This window comes from Accipiter gentilis, chromosome 28 (genome assembly GCF_929443795.1).
Source record: "Accipiter gentilis chromosome 28, bAccGen1.1, whole genome shotgun sequence".
NCBI classification, from domain to species: Eukaryota; Metazoa; Chordata; class Aves; order Accipitriformes; family Accipitridae; genus Astur; species Astur gentilis.
Window position 1 is genome coordinate 1,150,495 of NC_064907.1, and position 19,889 is coordinate 1,170,383.

Below are 19,889 nucleotides of genomic sequence, written 5' to 3' on the forward strand. Positions count from 1 at the left end.
GAAAGGCACTTGGGAATCTGACTTAGTGTCTCTTTTTTTAATGTTTCAAACAAATTTAACAAGGCTGATGAGGGAAAAGTTTCCTATATTGAATCTAGGTCTTTGAGGATCACCGATATAGATCTATCTCGGCATAATACAGTTCAAATTATGTGTAAAAATGAATGTTGCTGCTTCACAAAGGTGTTGGTGGTTTCTTGCAGCGGGATGCTCCAGAGAAGGTGTCTCCCTTGTGAGAGAGTAGTACCTTGTGAGCATTAGCTGGTGACTAGCTGCGTTCGCAGAAAAATAATTAGTGGGGTTTTTTAATAATTAAGATTCCTACAACTGGGTCAGTCCTGTACTGGTAAAGGTAGAGAGATTGACAGAGTTAAAGAGCCTTTTTGCTGGGAATGTAATGTCTTCAAGTTGACAGACACCTTCTGCTTTTCTTCACGCTGCTCCTCACTGTAGAGAGGCATGTGTTTTCTGTCAGTGCATTAGAGTGCTGCAAACTTGTTCCTAGCAAGAGGGAACCCAGGTGGCTCTTCAGATAGCTTCTGGTTGAGTTGCATCAGCACCTTCAGAGACTTCTTTCTGTGCTAGAGCTGCCAGTTTCTCTGCAAGGCTATGACTGTTGCTTCAGTGGATAGTCTCACTTTTGCACACTGTGACATGGTGAAATGATGCTGTGGTGGGATAGGACACAGAGCTTCCGCTTCCCCTTCCCCCGTATTCCAAATAGCTTTTTCTCCTCAAAATATGTTCCTTCTCCTCCTCCTTCTTCCAGGACTTAGGGTAGGCTGAGTCCCACTTCATTGCTGTTTGAGGGGGAAAGTAAAAAAAAAAAAAAAAAAAGTTAAAAAGAATTCAGAAGGTGGCAAAACAAGAGGCTTTACTCTTCCAACAGGAAAGAAAACACTTTGCTTCTGCCAGCTGTTGTTGTTTTTCCTTACTCTATTGTTTCCTCCTAGTGTGCTATGACTTCTTTGTTCTCCAGAGAAAACAAGCTTTGTATATGTGGAGAGAGCAGTTTTGATTAATGAAAGCAAACAGCCACTGCTTTGTTATTGTCTGTATGATGCTCTGGTATTTACTGTTTTCCAAACATGATTCCTGCTGCACTGGAATTATTAGGCTTGTGGTGGATTGGATATACGTACTCGATTTCATTGCGCATCATAATTGAAAGCAGAACGCTAGCAGGTCAATTAAGTAGGCAACCATTTTTACGGGGGAACAGTGTTCTTCCTTTTTAACCATGGTTGTTCTTGCCACTCTTCCACAAGCTTTAGACATCTTGTTCTGTTTTTCCATCTGCCTTTCTTTCTCCAGCAATTTTTGTTTCCTAAAGGCTTTGCTTGCATTGCCTTTCCATCTATTAGGATCACACTCTCTCAAGTGTTGTCATTGTGCTATAAAATAACTATGGGGAGCAGGGGACACGCTTGCTTCCCACATCAGGTACATTAGTACTGAGTTAGAATACCATGATCTATATGCACTGTGGTCATAGCTGGGTTTTCCTTGCAGGTCTAAGGAATGGATAAAAATTTATTCCTTACTGTGTGCAAAACAGTAACCCAACAAGGGAGAGGGCATCAAGCTGAGCTTTCACCATGCATCACTCACCCCAGCAAGCCTTTTTGCTTGTAGCTGTTCCCCGAGTAGTTTATCATCTTTAGGATTGGAGTTGGCTGGTAATCCCTAGCTTGCTTGCTGAGATTCCTCTGCTTCTCTAGTCAAACCCCTGAAGTGTGCAGCTTCATGGTGATATGCCATTACTGCTGGTGGCCTCCAGAGGGGCTCCTCTAGCTGTGGGTTAGACTTCTCAGCCAGAGCATGTGGGTAACCTCCTTTAACATGGTGGGGCTTTTGACTACCTGTCTCCATTAAACTGCTGTTTGCATCTGAGTTAATGAAAGTGGCAGGTGCCTCAACCAACCTCTGGCCTAATTAGAAACTAGACACTTACCAGTCAAGTACCTAAGATAGAACTGGGAAGAAGGGAAGCAAGATTCATGTCAGCAGATAGTTATGAAAAGTGGCTGGAGCTTGAAAAGTCCTGTGGCATGAGTATTCCCCATAACAGGTTACCTGGGAAATGAAAATTAAATTGTGCTGAAGTGCGAAGAGTTCAGCTGGGAGTTCCTCACTAAGGATGGTCACTCCGATGACTCTTTTGGGCATCCAAAAGGCTTGTGTGGGTTCTTGGAGTACTAGAAGTTAATTTGACTCCCTGTTAGGTTGATGAAGGCCAGCACACAAAGTCCTCAACTGTCTACTCATCACATATGATTTATTCTTAGTTCTGCCATAATTAGGACTGCAGTAGAGAGTCTCAGTGTTGTTGCTGCTAAAGACTGTCAGGCTTGTGATCCTGCTTCTTCTCTGAACTTTCAATTTTCCTTGGACAACAGGGATGCTACAGAACTATGTATGCATTTTTAAGGTGTTGAGTGTGATTTAGCAGCCCCAAACAAGCTGGCTCATACTAAACTGCAAGCTTGCTTTATCAGCCTGCTAGCATACCCTTAGGTTAGAGTCATACCAGTGTTGTGATCAGAGAGCAGTCCACTGAAGCGGATATGAACTTGTTTCCCCCTGTGTAGGCTCTCAAAATACTCATGTGCTGTTTGTTTCAGGTTATGCCTTTCCAAAGGGACACAAACTGAAAAAGCAAGTGCTATTACCAGCTGTAAACATTGCCTTCTCCGCAGTTTGGCTGAAAATAAGTCATACCTCTAATGGCTTAATAAACAAGGGTAGAAGGGAAAAATATTTTTCCTTTGTGTTTACTTTGTGCTTTTTACAGCTCTGAGTGCTGTCAGTGTTATTGTTTCCCCTTTATTGTCCAGCAATTTCCCCTCTTGTCCGTGTGGGTCTTTCCCACAACAGAGGAGAGAAAAACAAGTACAAAAAGTAGGAAAACGCTATTGTAAAACCAAAGAAAGAGAGAGTCTGCCTGTGCTGTGGGCAGGTGGAAGGTCATAACTCGTTTTCACACATGAAGCAGAGCTGAAGGTGATAAGGACTCTTTAAACTTTCCGGCATTAGCTTAACTCATGGAAAAAGCAGACTTTTTGGCTAAATTTCGTACGGCCCCAGCAGCAGCCTTTTGTTGATGGCTTTTCTGTCTCCTAGTACCAGATTGTCAGCAACTGTAAACAGCACTTCAGAGTTTAACACACAGATTTTCCAATGAGTTTAGCCTGTTGGCTGCAATGCTTATTTTGAAAATGCAGTTCAGATCAGTGCTGATAACTCAGAAACAGGTTCCAAAGTTACATCTGTTTCTCCAGTGTCCCTGGGTGGGCCAACTTGGTTGTCAAGACTCTCTTGAGAAGTACTTGGAGCTATTTTTTGTGCTGTATAGAGGCCCATCAGTTAGCAGGCTGATGCTGAATGAAGCAAACCTTGGTTAGATTTTTTTGGCTATGACAATCATGAAACAACAAGCCCTTGTTTCTCCTGCCTCTTGTGTCTCCATGAAATCTGTATTCAAATCTCCTAACTTCCTTCCTTCCTTCCTTCCCCCTCTGCTTGGTCTCCATTGGGATCCCCTTCAATTCTTGGTGTCACGTAGAGACAGAGAGCTCCCCCAGTATGCTTCTTTCTACGCTTACTCCCCATCTGTCTTTGTTCTCTGGTTTTTTTTCTGCTCGTGTCCAGGATCCTTCACATGCAGCTATTTCCCATACAGATGCCTAAAGCTTCTGGAACTAGTGTCCCAGGCTGCAAGGACTCTCCTGTGACTGCTCAGGCTGCCTTGGCCAAAGGCTTCTGGGCTCCCCATGAGGAAGACCTTGGGGGTTGCATTAGGACATGCTTTCACTTTGGCTTCCACAGAGGAGTCCCTGAGCAACAGTGCCTAGCACTCAGGGCAACTCCACAAAGTTGACAGCAAGGCTGAAGCTCCCTTATTTGCTACATGAGGGTTTGCAGAGGTTTTACACAAGCACAGAAAGTCCTAGTGGGTTTGGCTCAAACAGCCAAATCTTCTCTTACAGGGTCTATCCAAGCACTTGCATTTTTCACCTACTCTTGTTGCTTGTATTCTTTGGCATTTGCAGATCAGGCTGTAAATAAGGTTTGACAGAATCTTAGTTTTTTCCACTGTGCAGTGTTTTTTTGTTTGTTCAGATTTACTTTATTTTTTTAAACAACCCCTCCTTTTCCCCCCAGTTTCTTAAAAGATCCTGAGACAGGGAAGAATGGATGTGGTGGAAGTATCCAGCATCATTTGGGATTGTATCTCACTTTAGCTACTTCATTAATCCAATACTTTTGTCATGATGCCACTTTTTCTCCTGGATACTCTCCTGGAATTGCTCTACTTAGAGCAGGCAGCATTCCATCAAGACCAGCAGAAGCACATAGCTCAGTCAGGGACTTAAATGGCTGATACGTTTTGCCTTTTGTTAACTCAGTGGAGGTGAACAAGAAATTCTTTGTTGCTTTGCCTAGATTGGGGAACTAAAATTGTTTTTGTGAGGTGAGGAAAAGTCTTGCCCCTGTTGAGAAAAAGATGTCAACTTGAAGGAAGGAGAGAAAAAGATTTTTATAATTTCATGTATTCAGGCCTCCTCCAAGATAAAGATCTCATCTTATACCAACTTCTTAAAATGGTTGTTCATGCCCTGTTAGCTCTCCCTGTTCAGGTGCTTGCTGTAGAACTGGAAGATCAGTGTTCTGCTGCAAAGACCTTGTTAATGCTTTTTTTTTTTTTTTTAATTATTATGTTACCTTTGATGAGTCTGTTCCTTTTTGGGGACGGGGAGAGTAAAAAAAGGCTGTATTTCTACCCGGTGTCTTTTTTTTCAAGTTTTCCAACGGCCATGAACACTTACTGCCAGCCACACACTCTCAATGTTCCCCTTCTTGAAATGCCTAAAGCAAAGGGTTTACAGCAGAAGCAGGTGCTTGAATTTTTCACCTAGCATGAGTTCTCCTGCCAGGATGCTGCAATATTTTGCTTAGAAGGATCAGCTGTGTAAGCCTGCAGTCTATGCTTGATCTGCAACTGCTGCTGAGGTAAGCACCTAACTGACCAAAGCTATGAGGCTTGCAAGCAATGTATTGATGAAATCTCTACAGTGGGTTGAAAATTAAGCAGTCTAATTGCTAGCAGAACAGTCCCCCACAAAGTGGGAACTGTTTCTGTACAAGGCATCACTTTTTTTACTTAAATGTTAGTCTATGCCTTGATAACAGTATACATGGAAAAAAATGTGTCCTTGAAATGGCCTTCCTGTGAAGAACATGGAGCAACTACCCTTTTAAACAGTTTAGGAAAGAAGCTTGTTAAGTATCTTGGGGCGTAGGTAAGTGAGAAGATAAGACTATGTATGAGAAATATTCTTGTCCAATAACAAAATGAAGACAGGCATGGTTTCTGGGCCTGATAGAAATAGAAAAGCAGGTACCTTTCAGAGCAAGAGCTACAACTAACTTCTAAAGGCCTGCAAGAAATGGGCTAAGGTCTACAGACTCTTACGTGATATTAAGAGTGAAGTTGCACATGAACATTTCATTTATAAAGTACTAAAAAGCTTATCTCAACACATCCATCAACAGCCTGGATCATAACCAAATTTCTTGACTGAAATTCTGTACCACATAATTTTCATTGTGTGCAAGCCGTATGCTGTAACGGTAGTTGTGCGGTCAGCCTGCTGTGACCTGTCACCTGACCCACCACAGGAAATGAAGACCATATTTTTGCTAATGCTTGTTCTTTGCCCACAGCAGTAACAGTAAAGGATGTTTCTGGCCCTCATCCTAGCTTGAAAATCAGTGCTCTCTGCAGTGCTTATTTCTCTTGAGTTTAAAACAGTAAGAGCATGTTCTTCCCCCCCCCCCCCCCCCCCCTGCCCCTCCGATTTACCATCATTACTAGTTGTGTTGGAAAACAAAGGAAACTTGCAGGATTCAAGATGCAAACCTGAGGAGGCGTTATGTAGTCGCAGCACAGATTACAGTCAAATTACCACAGAGGAGTGCAGCTGTCAGTTTTGGTTAGGGAAGTCTATGAAATTACTCTCTGGTCTTGAGGGCTTATAACTTGATGAAAGGTGTAATAACTTGAATTTTGTAGGAAATCTTATAATTGGGTTGCTTTAATTCAGAGTGGTTGCTCCACAAACACACCTATTTTTGTGGGGAGATGGGGTAAAAAGACCAATACATGTATGCCAATTTGGAATGCAACATTTCAGGTTTGAGCATTGTGCTGTTTTGTTTTCTTTTTCTCTCTTTTTTTCCAGATGAGGGCTGTGCTCCTTAAGTAACTTAATGCTTCTGAGAAATGCCACTTCAAACCTGCTTCTCAGGTGGTAGATCCTACATTAGCAAACTGCTAATTGGGATGTTGCTCTTCATTACATTCAGTCTTAACATGTACAGGTTGCTTACCAGAGAAAAACATATCATGTACACATATATATATACACACACACACTTAAAACTAAGGTGTTTATTACATGCTAATTTTACCATAATCAGTGCTGGCAGAGATGACACCTCTCCATTGTGGTGTAACCAGACAAACGCATAGTGTCTTGGAATTCCTTCAGTCTCAGCCACGTGCTGCCTATTTGAAGGATCCCCAGTCTGGGAGCTGCTTTCATTGTGCTGAACACCAATATGCTCACTGTAGCAATGTAAACATGGCCAAAATTCAAAACCCCAGGTGTGCAAAGAATTTCAGCACAGAGGACTTTGTGAAAGGTTTTTGTTTGAGATTTAATCAACATACACACCTACCTCTTCCTTAAAAGATCATTACAAGCCTCTGGAAAAGGAGTGTTATTGAACGAACTCAGATGCTTGGCTTCTGTCCTCACCATTGTTGTTGCTGGCAGACATACCAAAATGATGCAGTATATCTAAAGGAGGCCAAATATATCCTCACTGGCATGTAGAGGAAGTTTCCACAAAAGACATACAAAAGAAAACACTGGGTGCAGAGATCCATTCTGCTGTGTCTGTGCAATGTTCACCCAAATGGCTTACTCGTGAGAAAATAAATAGTGCTTTATAACACCTTTCAGCTAAGAAAACAGGGCAATGGTTGAATTTAAAAGTACGAGGTACAGGAAAACTTCTCATGGCCAAATGTGGTCTGTGACAGTCCATCCACACTTGCTGTATTACAGTTTTCATCTTCATTTTTCTGTGCTTCAAGGTCAGCAATCAGCTATCCTGTAACCAAAAGAAAATAAGCACTTACATGCTAGCTAGCAAAGATGGTCAATAAAAGCATGAGGCTTTAGAAGTATAGACTTTATGGGTGACAGCAACAGAAATCAGACCAATATCCTGCCCTAGCCTGGACTTGTATATTTTTCAGAATGCTAGTTCTTGTGAATCTAACATGAAGCCCTGAACTGTGCATTGCAAGGGTAAGCAGCACAGAATTTGGTAAGATATCCACCAGGCTATTTTAATATTTTCAAAAAAGAGTAGTGCCCAACTCCTAAAAGCACATACTGACACCAAGAGCCAAACCCACAGTTACAGTGTTACAGTAAATGCATGCTACAGTGTAGAAAATAGGTACGTATGGATGATTTGGCATTCTTCTGAAAGTAATTCTTGTGCAAGAAGCAATGGCAAATTTGAATGAAAAAGTATCCTGAAATTCATAAAATAAACCTTATGAAACCTCAGACTCTAGCAGATTTTAAACTGTTTTGGCTGCTTCTGCAACTCACCTCAGATTCTTGTCTTTCTGGGAGGGTTTCTATTCTGATGTGATCCTGTATATGTTGTGGGGCCTCGGCTTCTAGCTCTACGTCAGCCTGCATGTTGGGCTTTTCATTCTCCCATTTTGCAAAGCCTTTGCTCTTCCCAGCTTTGCCATGGAATTTGGACTTCATTTTGGGGAAAGTATGGGAACCTGAATCATTCCAGCCTGGCTCATGCCAGAGTGGTTCCGTCTGTGTTGCTTGGCTGGTGGTTGCCCTCTGCAGCCGCACTGAAATTTTCCGCGAAGAGCCAGTGACGAGGGTGATAGCTCTGCCATCAAGGTCCTGGTGTTCTGCAGCAACACTGGGAAATTCAAATACTTCATCTTGGACTGAAAGAGAGGGTGGAATTGTTTATTTCAAATATTCTACTTTAAGGCCTTTACAAAAAGAAAACTTACGCCTGAGGAGGGTAACCCCCTATATGAAGCAGTGATATAATTAGCAATATCCATATGCTGCTTGGAAACTGATTCTGGCCTTGTGTGTGCACATTTCCCTCTCCCTCCATCTGCATGCTCAGGGCTTAAGACAGAGCTAAAATTGTGCCCTGTGTCTCCCAGCCCTTGCCCCTAAGTGGCTTATAATGAAAAGTACGATTTCCCTAATTAAAATTTTATTTCTTTTCAGCTGAGATAGAGGTGCCAGTATAGAGGATAGGGAGCCTCAGGCAAAGACTAAGGCCATCACTGCAGAAAGGCATGTTGTAATCTGAGCACTGAACACAAACCACAGTGCAGTGGAAAGTACATGTGCTGCTCTGTGCATTGATAAAAAGGAAAAATTAAAAATGGCGGTAAGGACACTGGCCATTAGAGAGGATTCCAGAAATGGTTTAAAATAGGAACAAAAGTGCTCTCACCTGGAGGCAGGGAGGGACTGCTAGGCAGAGAGCCATGGTTGCTGCCTACTGAGGTCCCTCTGGAAAATTTCCTGCATGCCAGCACAAGCAGGTCTCTGCATTGCTTGTGACAGTTGGCACCACAATCTGTAAAGAAAGGAATTGTTAAGTCACCAAATGGAAAGCCACAACTATCTGGTAATCCCTCAGGGTTATTAGCAGACAGATACCAAGAGGGACTTTGAAGGAACAAGTACTTTGACAGAAAGTGTGAAGGGAGTTACAGAAATGGATCATTTGGTGTGAAGGGCATTACAAAAAATGGATCATTTCCATGGCAGCCATTAATAGAAATCTGGCAGCAGAAAGGAAAAGGGGGAATGATAGATTCATCAGAAATTAGTCTTAAGGAAGAGACCTGCAATTAGTGGTATGATCCTGTGTATGCCATGCATAAAGCTTCTGCTCCACTGCCTGAGTCTCCAAAAAAAGTTTGGGTTGTGTTTTGGTTTGTTTTTCATTTGACCCAGCTGAGCCCATTGTAGTAAACACACTGGAGCATCCATACCCTGAGCCTCTGGAAGGACAGCTGGAAGTCAGTGTAGACCACTGTAGGTTAAAACTAGTCTAAGTAGCTCAGCAAGCAACATCAGCACAGAGTAAGCTCTGTGGACATGTATCATCCACCTGGATGAAACTGGCTGAGAGCCTGCACACCTAGCCTCTGCTGGGCTTTGCATCGCTAGATACATTTATCTGAAGTGTGTCTGCAGTACAGATCTTATGTGCCAGAAAGGGCCAAAGGGTGGAGGGTGTGTGCCCCAAACACAGCTCTCTCTCCTCTGTGTCCCTTGCCCTTGTTTGAAAATTTCCATCTCCCTTGTTTCTCTGTTGCTGCTCCATTACCTATCATTTTGTTCTAGGTGAGCCATTGTCAAACATTGTGTTTATCTCTCTGCTAAAAGAACCATTCTGCTCAGGGCAGCAGCTCTAGCATGATGGGTGAGAGTTCTGGTCTCTCCCATCACCTTGTTCATACGACTAACACAGAAGTACCTGCCCAGCTGTGGTTTTGTCTGCCCTAAAGGTAATTTCTGCCCCCTCCGCCCCCCCCAATACAATAAAGATCTCTCTTGGCAGTGCAGAACCTCTTTCATCACTTGTAGACCACACAGTTTACCTCATTATACACAGTGCTGGGTTAAGCAGCAGACCTGAACAGATTAACTCCCTCCCTCCCTCTGCTAGCAGTGCCAGAGATTCAAAACAGAAGGTGACAGCTCCGTGCTCAAAGGCAGAAATCATCCATAACAGGTGCAGCACTCTAGTGATGCTGGCATATGGAGCAGCTGGTAGCTGCTGCAACAAAGGGCAGGCACTAATTACACTCGTTGACCACTTTAAGATCTGAGTGAGCAGCTCTGCTCTCTTACTCTCATGCTCCATTGCCTGTGATTTTGACTCTACAGAACCACTTTTGCTCTTTCTCCACTGGGCCACTGTTACAAGCAATGATGTAGGAGAGAGCTCAGCTTTTAGATCTCAAATTGAGTTTACAGGGCTGCTGTGACAAAACCCTGTCTTCCTTCCCTCATCCTACCAGAAAATGTATAGACCACAACTAGCCCTTCTGTAGCTGCTCAAATGACAGTAATCAGGAATAGCTGAATTACATACTATGGTTTAGTCATGGACATTTTTCCCACCTGTCTCTAAGGAAGAGATGTTCATAGGTGCAGAGGGAGGCAGGAGTAAGGTGTATCCTAAAAAACAATACTGCTAATTCTTCACCCTTCTCCTGGGAGCCAGTATAAGACTAAGGGAGAAGAGTGCATATAAATAGAACTATGAAGCCCCAGCATGAATGTTCCCCTGTGAATAACTGGGATGTAACTACAACTGTGAAAATCAACCGTGCCCTTCAGCTAGAGCTGAGCTGCTGCAGAAATAAATAGGTCCAGGACTTTAAAGCCAATAAGGACCACTACAATGTCATTCTTGGTCTGACCTGCTCAATATGATAGAAGTACTGCATAAGAAATTAAACATTTTATGAAAGCAACAGAGGGGGCTGTAAGAGGTCTAGTATTTTTTTTTTAAGTTGAATGTCTGGAGAAGATCTTGAAATGAGATCTGCTGGGCAGTCTGGGAATTAAGTATTTCTCTATTCCTAGCTCAGCCACTATTGCATTGCAAGGCCAGTTAGGCTTCACTACAGGCATGCAGACAGCATTGCCAGCAGACATTTTCCTGACCCCAAGTTTCAGAAGATATACTTCAGGATGTCTTGGTGTTAGGATGAGGACACTTAGTTTTCCAAGATGCAAGGTCTTTGCTAGTAGAAAGTGACACCTCATGGAGTCAGTGGCTGCTTTGGACCTTTAGCTCACAGAACCTGTGTGTTCCTACTGAGTGCTATATCCCCTAATGCAGTGAGACTTCATAGCATACCAGCACTCGCTGTTCATGGACGGTACCAAGTATAGAAGCAAAGTTTACATGAACAGATGCCATTTTAGTAAAAAACACAGTTGACCTACTTGTGCTAAACCCCACCACCTATAGCTTGAAAAATCCATGCAATGTTTATTTACCTTTGCATTTGTAGCCTTGTTTGATTATACCCCAGAGCTGCAAAGAAAGACAAAAGAACGTCAAGGAATTAGAAAAGAAAGCCGGAAGGAAAACAAGGTCACAATGAGGAAGTACCAATGGCTACAAAAGCACAAACAGGATACAACTGCTCTTAACACCCTTCCTGTTAGGCAGACTTCCCCCTCTAATTGTGATAAGACTTGTGTGGCTTCCCCCTTTTTTCTACTACTTACAGTGGGATGATCAGAGAAGAGGAGACACAGATGACATTTGCTTCCAGGAATGGGTGAAAAATTGCCATCATATCAAGCTTACTGAAACCAGCAGAGCACATTCTGCTTATAGGCTCATTTAATGTTATCTGCAGGGGAATTTCCAGTGTACATCCATTCTCCAGATACTTGAATGACCCATGCCATTCAAACACAGCAGAAGAAAACACCACTGGGGATAAAAATTAGGTTCTTGCTTTCCATACTGTTCCCTAGCACACTTAGCCACAGCAATCTGTTTTGTCCACTTCTTTCCATTAAAAAAAATGTTGAAGACTGGAAGGGGGAGAAAAGCCACTAAATTCCATATTTGCCTCCTCCCAGAAGCTGTTCTTGGTGATGCACATGACAACCAAATGTTAAATTTACAGAAGGCAGTGTGTGTGGTCCCACTTTTGGGAAGCTTTCACTGCAACATGAGCAGGATTGCTTGGAAGTAGGAAAATTCCCTAGCAAATTGTTATCTATACACTCAGAAGAACTATCTACAGCCATGGCATTATAAAAACCAAGCATTTTCACTCTGAGAGGCAGAGAGAGGAAGGGAAAGTTTTTCTAGCTCCAGCATTAAAGTAAAAAAATCTGGGACTCCAGTGTTTATTTATCCTGAGCTCATTCAAAACATGACCAGGGAGGGTGAGTGTAGCTCCTCACCATATTTATAAGAATCCATGCACAGTGTGCAAGGGCTGAATATGGTCATTAAAGAAATGTTCAAAAGAAAGAGCTGGACAACATTCAGCATGCAAAAGAAAGAGTAAAATAAACAGAATAAGAAGGTTCTGGGGGAAAAAATCCTATATACTGCACAAAAGACTTTGCAAGGAAAAATGAGGGCTTGGAGAAAGCAAAATAGATTAGACAAGGTGGAAGAACAGTGAATAAAAAACCAGAAGGGACAACAGTGGAAGAAGGGTCCACAAAAAGCCTGCTGCTTGCTCTTTTCCTGCTAATGTGGTATATATATATATGCACAGTGAATGTAGTTGCTGTGGTCCAGCAGTGACAGTGGAGCCCTCCAGCCCCCCCTTGGAAGAGCAGCAATGACTTTTTTTCTAAGGTTTCTTTGCCAGGATCACTGTAAGAGACATGGATTGTTATATCTTTCATTTAAGCTGTAATCTGTTCCCACTGCAGAGCTTTTGCCTCACCTTCTTAGCTCTGTACCTTCTTCCTACTCAAATTTGGCATCACTGTTGTGGTTACACACAGCCATGAAAGCTTAGCTGAAGTGCCTTGTCATGAATTCTCACCTAAAGCTTTGCATGTGTCTAACACAGCTTTGCTGCAAAGCTGGCTTGAGCCAGCTCCAAGGTAAGAGAATCTGTGCAAATTCAGACTATAAAGCTCGGCAGGATGGCTGGTCACCTACCCTCCTATGTGGTGCAACTCAAGCTGTGGGACGGAACTGTAAGTGGCCATGGGCATATAAATTTCATGCTGCTTAATGGCATTAGGTTTTAGCTTGACCTTCAAAGTTTGTATTGTTTTAATAATGGATATTTTATTGAATACTGCATGCATTGCACTGTCATGTCAATTCATCCTGCTGCACTGTTGATGCACATTATTTTGACTGTGAAGCAGTGCATCAGTTTGAAATTAGGTTTCCACCCGTGGATGAGCAGCACTGACATGCAGAACAAATACACAGCAGATTTTGTAATTGGTTCCTGTCCTATCAGCCCAACTCATCCACAGGACAATGCCAATGACTTCAGTGAGTTGACAGGAAAAATGACCTTATTTCCATTTCCTGTACAACCCCTTACTCGTTTGTATTCCTGCACTGGATGTAATCAGGGAGATGTGAAAAATCCAACAATGGCCAAGTAGCAGATTGATGCAGGAGAAAAATATCTGGTGGAGAGGACATTGCAGGACAGTCCTTGGGCTCTGCTTTGCTATGGAAGCCTTCCAAACATGAACTGAGTGTCACGAACGCAATGACATTTTCCTGAGGCTGCAGGCAGCTGAAACAATAGGCTCAGGCCAGTGACTGCCCCTGCCCCATCACTCTGCTGGAGCTGTCAGCTCAAGAGCCCACCAGCACACTCCTGAATCAGCATTGACCATGTCGCCTCCGAGGTTTTTGCAGTTCTAGCAGAAATAGGTGCAATTCCTTCTTCCCCATGGCCTTGATCAGTGGTTATGATAGGGACCATGAGCATCTGAACAAGACTGATGTGTCGCAACAGAAGCGACCTGAAGATGGGAGCATGGACAAGAGCAGGAACACCAGAGCTGGTCTGAAAGGAGGGACGTTTTTCAGCTTAGCAGTGCTGTTATTGTTACTTTCAACCACGAAGAAACATTACTTAGTGGAAAAGTTCACGTAGTAGAAGCTGGAGGTCTTGCTGCTGGTAGCAGAGGCAGATCTGCACTGGAGAGAGCAGGGATGATGATCTGAGTTTACACCCTGTATGTGGGCCACACGTAAGCCGAGGACATGGCCTTCTGCCCTTATTGCTTTAGTTGTCTAAATGTGGAAATCTGATTTCAGCAGAGTGTGTGCATTAAAGTAACTTTTAAATCAGAGTAATTCCATTTTCTTTACTATACTTGGTCTGAAGTGGAAAAGTTGGAGGAGGTTTGCAAGCAATGTAAATATTCACAAAACCAATCATTTCCCAGCTATGTACAGAGCACTCTAATAAGTGGCATCTGATGAGTTATGGCTGAGAGAAAAAGCAAATTAAAAAAAAAAAACAACAAATAAATTTTAAAAATTCTTATTGCACAGAACTGCTGGAAGCACTTTTGATTTCTTGATCAAATTAGAAGATCTGTTAATTCAATAGAGAAAGGATTAAGGCTATTATGGCCATTCAGAGAATTATGAATGTAGCTATGTTGCCATGTGCAATTTCCTGAGAAAGAACAGCTTTTGCTTCATCTACATCCTCTGTTCCAGACACCCATTTTCCCTTGAGCTTGTTTACATGGGAAATCAAGCCACATTAAAGAACTTAAGATAAACCAACTAAAGCCATTCATATAGACTCTAATCCTTTATCTAACATAATTTTACTTTTTCCCCCCTGCAACAGTAATTCTTACAAATGCCAGTATTCAGGAAGCACTAAAACAAAACTGGATAGCAGAGCTACAACATGAGTAAATGTTTTGTGCTGCTGAATGCAATGAGATATTTGGCCAAGAGACTTTAGCAATGCATGGAGCCAGTTTCACCCTGTCTATGTTAAAGGGTAAAAAATTGTGTTTGAGATATACTGTTATTAAAAACATACTTACAAATCCTGCACAGTGCTCGCAGAAAGTTGGTTTAAGATAGGTCATCTCCTGAAAGTTATGAATAAACCCTGGTCCCATTTTACACTGGAACTGTGATTTAGCTCTCAGAAAGTAAGCCATCATTTCTTCTTTGCTTATAAGACCATCTCTGTTTGGGAAAAAAAAGTAGAGTAGATCTGTCACTACGCACAGCACTGAACAATGCAGGATTTTCTCACTGCAAAAAGCATGTAGCACACAAAATGCATTCTTTGAAAGGGCTGCAACAGATCTGGCAGAAAAAAAAATTAGAGTCTTTGTGGTTCTTATCCTTCATTAAACAGCAAACACTGGACTCGCAGCACGGACCTCGGTTTCTCACCTGTTAATGGTATCAGAGCACAGACCACGCCATTAAGTGAAGGTTCTGGACCTACTGCTCCCACAGACCAAGCAGTTATGCCCCCGGCTGACCACCAGCCTTGACAGCCAAAGAGATTCTGGACAACAAGAATTATCAAGCCCAACTGGCTAGGAAATACATATTATATATACTTCCTAGAATATCTGTTACCCTCTCTCTGCTACATACACTAATTTCCCCTGTCCCGCACACAACTTACTTGTTTCATCAGGCTGATGCCTGGTCTGGATACAGCATCTCCACTGTAATTTGATGGGACTGTAGGGGTTTTGACTCAGTCCCAGCAGGAATTCCTCATTAAGCTTTTACATAAATGATATTTAAAGTACCAGGTAACACAGGACTCCAACCTGGGTGGGCTTATAGAACCAACTACAGCATAAAAAGTTAAATGAGAACAGAACTCAGCCTTCAGTGATCTTCAGTGCCTTAAGCAAGATGTCAGACACAAGAAGCCTGGGGACACTGTTTCTTCAATACTTGGTTTCATGAGTTTTTAAATTGAGGAAAAGAAAAAAACCACAAAGAAATCTCCAAACTTACTGGTCTTTGTCCAGCACACAGAAAGAGTCCAAAAAGGGGAAGTTGGCAGCTATACTTTCGAAGTCTTCCTGAGAAATATAGCCATCATGGTCATGATCATAGTTCCTAAAGACAGACTGGGAAAAAGAAAGAAATTATTGTCCTAATATCAGCCTATCCTGAATCTATACCAGCTTTTCAACTTTATAATTACATGTAACTTAATGTTCAACATTACTAATCAGATGCTTTGCTGCCTTGTTTTATTCCCTTTATTCCTACTTGGTACTTCAATATGCATATTTATTGGACTGTTGGGGAAAAAATGGCTAATTTTTGAAGAAAACTTGACCTCGGTAATTATCTAGTGATGGTCCTACACACCTCTTCAGACATAATTAGTCTTGCTTTATTTTTATTCTTTATTGGAAATGTCACTAAAATTCTGCCCCGTGACATATTCCCTTTGCTTCATTAAGTATTCTTTTTAATCACAAAAAAATAAATAAAACAAAAACAACTTAACAGCAGCTTTCCCATGTGTATTTCAGATGTTTTTGGCTTCACTTCTCTTTTAGTTGGTCACCTTTGTTCTGCCACCGTACTGTTTCTGTTTGATTTGTTTATTAATACTTTGACATCCACATCACACATGAGCACTTCGTATCTAACAACCATTCCCTCCCAACAACCCACCCCAGCTCACCCCTAAGTAAAAACAGACATGGGATCAAATTTAAAAGGTTGCATAAAGTGATGGAAGCCCTCCCTAGCTGCTAAGGAATTACTATATTCTGTCTTACTGATTGCAGAGATGTGCAAGGGGCGTTAAAGCTATGTGTGATGCTGATGGGAAAAACATGAGTGTCAGAGTCAACATGGCTATCTGAAAGACACATATTGAAGCACAAACTCTCTCATTAGATTAACGTTTGGTTGACAAAGACAAGAATTTAATATACTGAGACCTCTGAGAGGTGTTTGCATTGTCCTTATTTTAACAAGAACATGATGAAGCCAATTTCTAAGCACCTGTCAAATGACCTATAACTGATGACTGGCAGATCTCAAAAATACATCATCAAGGAGGAACCAATACGCAAACCCAAGTAGTATTCAACACTTAGTAATAAAAACAATGCCTTAAAGCACAACTCAAAGCAGCTAGTAAATGACAAAGATTGGCAAAACAAAGACAACTGTACAGAATGGTGTGGGCCTCTTGGTAAGCTGTATCCATAACAGCTCTGAGCCATGTTTTAATCCTGTCAAACTCAAGATCATACATCCTGAACCAGGCCAAAATTATGGAATGGGAGACTGCATCTCTCCCACCCACAGGAACACAAACAACCCTCCTCCCAGCACATTCTGGGAAGATTAAGGAGTTGCGACAGACTTCCTATTTAAACAAGCTATCAAAGAGAGGTTTGGATGGGGAGTGATTTTTGTCAACACATATGGCACTGAGAAAAGCAATAGAGGAACAGCATGGCAGTTCTGGCATCCCACATTAAGAGCAAAATGATTTTTTTTTAAAAAAAAGAGCATGTACAAAATATAAACCAGAAGATACATTTGAAGGCTGAGTGAGAGAACTGAAGACTTTGCTTAAGTTATCTTAACAACATAACCCCAATTAATGACCTGTAACACAGAAAAGGTCAGAGTTTAATAGTTCCTCCCAGACTTAATTATTAATTTGTAAAAAGCAGAAGGAAATCTTGCTTCATTATCTACAACACGTTCCTGGTTCCTCTGCATGCTGCCCACATCACTAAAACTCCCTTACACACCAACACAACAGGGCTCAGTCTCTCCAAAGGAACCTGGCAGTGTTTAGTTTTGCTTGCGTTACCTAACACATCACCTTCCAAACTGAAGATGGAAGATCCCAGCTATAACTCCCTATGACCTCATGCCCACATTTTTAAAGTGTTATGAAGACAGTGCTATCTTTACCATACATAATATACTCTGGACAGTCAAATGACAGCAAGTTGAAAACCAGAAGTAGAGTTTCTGCAAACCTCCTCTGGACCCAGTAATGTGTGAGTCCTTGCTTCTGAGTATTTTTGTTTCTAGCTGTCTGTTACCGGACATGAACTGGGTGGCTAGAGCTGCAAAAACTCAACTTTGCCCTCTGATTTTATATTTGCTAATCAAATCTATTGAGCAGCAGCTAGGCTTTGGATGCTTCTGAAAGTTTGCTCCTTTGCATCCAGAAACCTGCTTACTAATCCCATCACTGATTGCAGGAATAAAATAAATATTTCTGGACATATCAGTAAAGGCTCAAATTTGTTATTGGGTGTCTGAAATTCATCCCAATCATAACAATATCATGAAAAGCTTGAAATTAATTATAATGATAACAATATCAAAGCTATCATTCTCTTTGACCAGTATATTCTTCCAAATACTTACATCCACCAGCTTTCGTATATGCTTGTTAATGACTGTAGGGTCAGGTTTTGGTACCACTCCAGATGCCCACTCCAGTGGCACTACTGGCTTGTTAGGGGTTGTTGGGGAGGTAGGCTGCTGAGAGATGGATCAGAACACAAAAATTTTCAAATCTGAATTATGATGTTGAATTTCCTGTTAAAAGCAGCTCTATATGTCAGAGCAACAACCACAAACTCCTGGAGTCCCCGTGCTGTTAAAACGTGCTTAGCAAAACATCAGACAAGGTTTTAAAGGATTGCTTGCCTCCACTAACAGCTTCATTTCGGCTCTCTGTGGCACCTTGCAGCTACACTGGCAGCAGCAGTGCCCAGTGAGCTCAGAAGCAAACCAAGGCAGAGTTTCCTCACTGCCATCTCCAGAGGGTTCAACAGCAATGAGACTTGGAGGAAGAGGGAAGGAAGGAGGGTCTCAGGACACAGCAGGCATTAGAAATAGGTAACTCCAGAAACCTGCTTTTCTCCTTCCCAGTAAAGCCCCTGAGGAACTCTCCACCACAGTGCACCCTGGCCCCAATTACCTGACGGAGGGACCGTGCCCAGGAGCCACAAGAGGGACTGCACCAGCCTGAATAAGTTAACACTCCTGCTCTGTGCAGCACCGAGAATAGGGTAGGATGCAGAAGTGGGGGCAGAATTGTGCTCAGCAATCCCACCGGTTTCCAGCTGAGATGGGCCAGGATGCACAGCTTAATTCATTTAGGCAGCCTGAGCAGAAAGGGGTTAACCTTTGACTTGCTCTGCAGACAACACCAGCCAGACTACTTTATTTTGAAAACAGCTTGGTCTTGATGAAATGGTAGCTGACAGCTCACTTGATGCACAGAGTATGCAGCCCGACTCCTTCCACACCACTACAGTGCTTTGGGAGAAGCTCTGGCACGCAGCTCAGCTTGTTCAAGTAGAAAATACAGGACAAACCTGAACACAGTTTCAGGTAAAGCTTCAAAAATCAGCAGTTAGCACGAAAAAAGCTGCAAGGCATACCTGCCTTCTCCTGTATCTGCCACCGGACGTCTAGCAGGTGAAGCAGTGTCAAGCAGAAAAATATTCAGCATGGTTTTGATCAGAAAGGAGATGGCCCACAACCTCGGAAGGCCCCTGTATTAGCTGATGAGCAAGAAACCTGGGTCTCATCGTCTCCCTTTAAATTGGTGTGAGTTAAGAGGGACATAATTAAGCCATGGAAAGATGTTATAGTTATTATTGTGTATAACAAAGGTGTTGTAGGCTTTGCCATTGAGATGAAAAATGGTCACAAGATCACACTCTACTGGGTTTAGTAGGAGAAAAAAAAAGAAGACTATGTCAGTGGGTTGCTTTATTAATTTGGCTTTTTCTTATTCAATTGTCAGAACAGCTTTCGTCAGTTCCTCAGTGGCTCTTGACTCATCATACAAATCCGCACAAGTAAGTTTGGGAAGAAAAAAATCCCTATATCCACAGAATTCAATTTCAACAAGAAATACAGTGAACCTGCACATCCAGCTCTATATGCCAAAAGCACTTACAGAGTGTTTTAATCCTAAAATTAATGTCACCACACAGTGATAGATCAACATGCTGGCAAGTGGTTGTGCTCTAAAAATATGCAGAAATGTAGCAGCCTTTTAAAGATGACATATCGTGATAACATGTAACGTGTCAGTATTGTGATATTCTTACAGCTATGGTCAGAGAAGAAATTTGAAATGTGCCTTCTCTTAAAAAAAATCTTAGACTGAAGGGACTCAAAGCATCAGTATCAAAGTGTCAGAGTGGTGCTAGACTCCCAAGTCCTCACAGAGGGCTTTTAACTCCTGCTGGTCT

At 42.2% G+C, this 19,889-nt stretch overlaps 1 protein-coding gene across 3 annotated transcripts in view; it reads right to left on the minus strand.

The window, feature by feature from the left end:
• Positions 1-6,509: 6,509 nt before the first annotated feature.
• Positions 6,510-19,889, minus strand: part of RASGRP3 (RAS guanyl releasing protein 3) — a 50,254-nt gene continuing 36,874 nt past the window's right edge. Inside the window, exons 11-17 of one of the 3 annotated variants that reach the window (XM_049830822.1) lie at positions 18,043-18,159; positions 15,637-15,752; positions 14,691-14,838; positions 11,163-11,199; positions 8,590-8,715; positions 7,695-8,059; positions 6,510-7,182 (exon numbers count right to left, since the gene is read on the minus strand). In XM_049830822.1, coding sequence (XP_049686779.1) covers positions 7,174-7,182; positions 7,695-8,059; positions 8,590-8,715; positions 11,163-11,199; positions 14,691-14,838; positions 15,637-15,752; positions 18,043-18,159 — 918 coding nt within the window. In that variant the 3' untranslated portion in view covers positions 6,510-7,173. The remainder of the gene's footprint in view (positions 7,183-7,694; positions 8,060-8,589; positions 8,716-11,162; positions 11,200-14,690; positions 14,839-15,636; positions 15,753-18,042; positions 18,160-19,889) is intronic. The other 2 variants (XM_049830819.1, XM_049830821.1) reach the window with 2 other exon arrangements.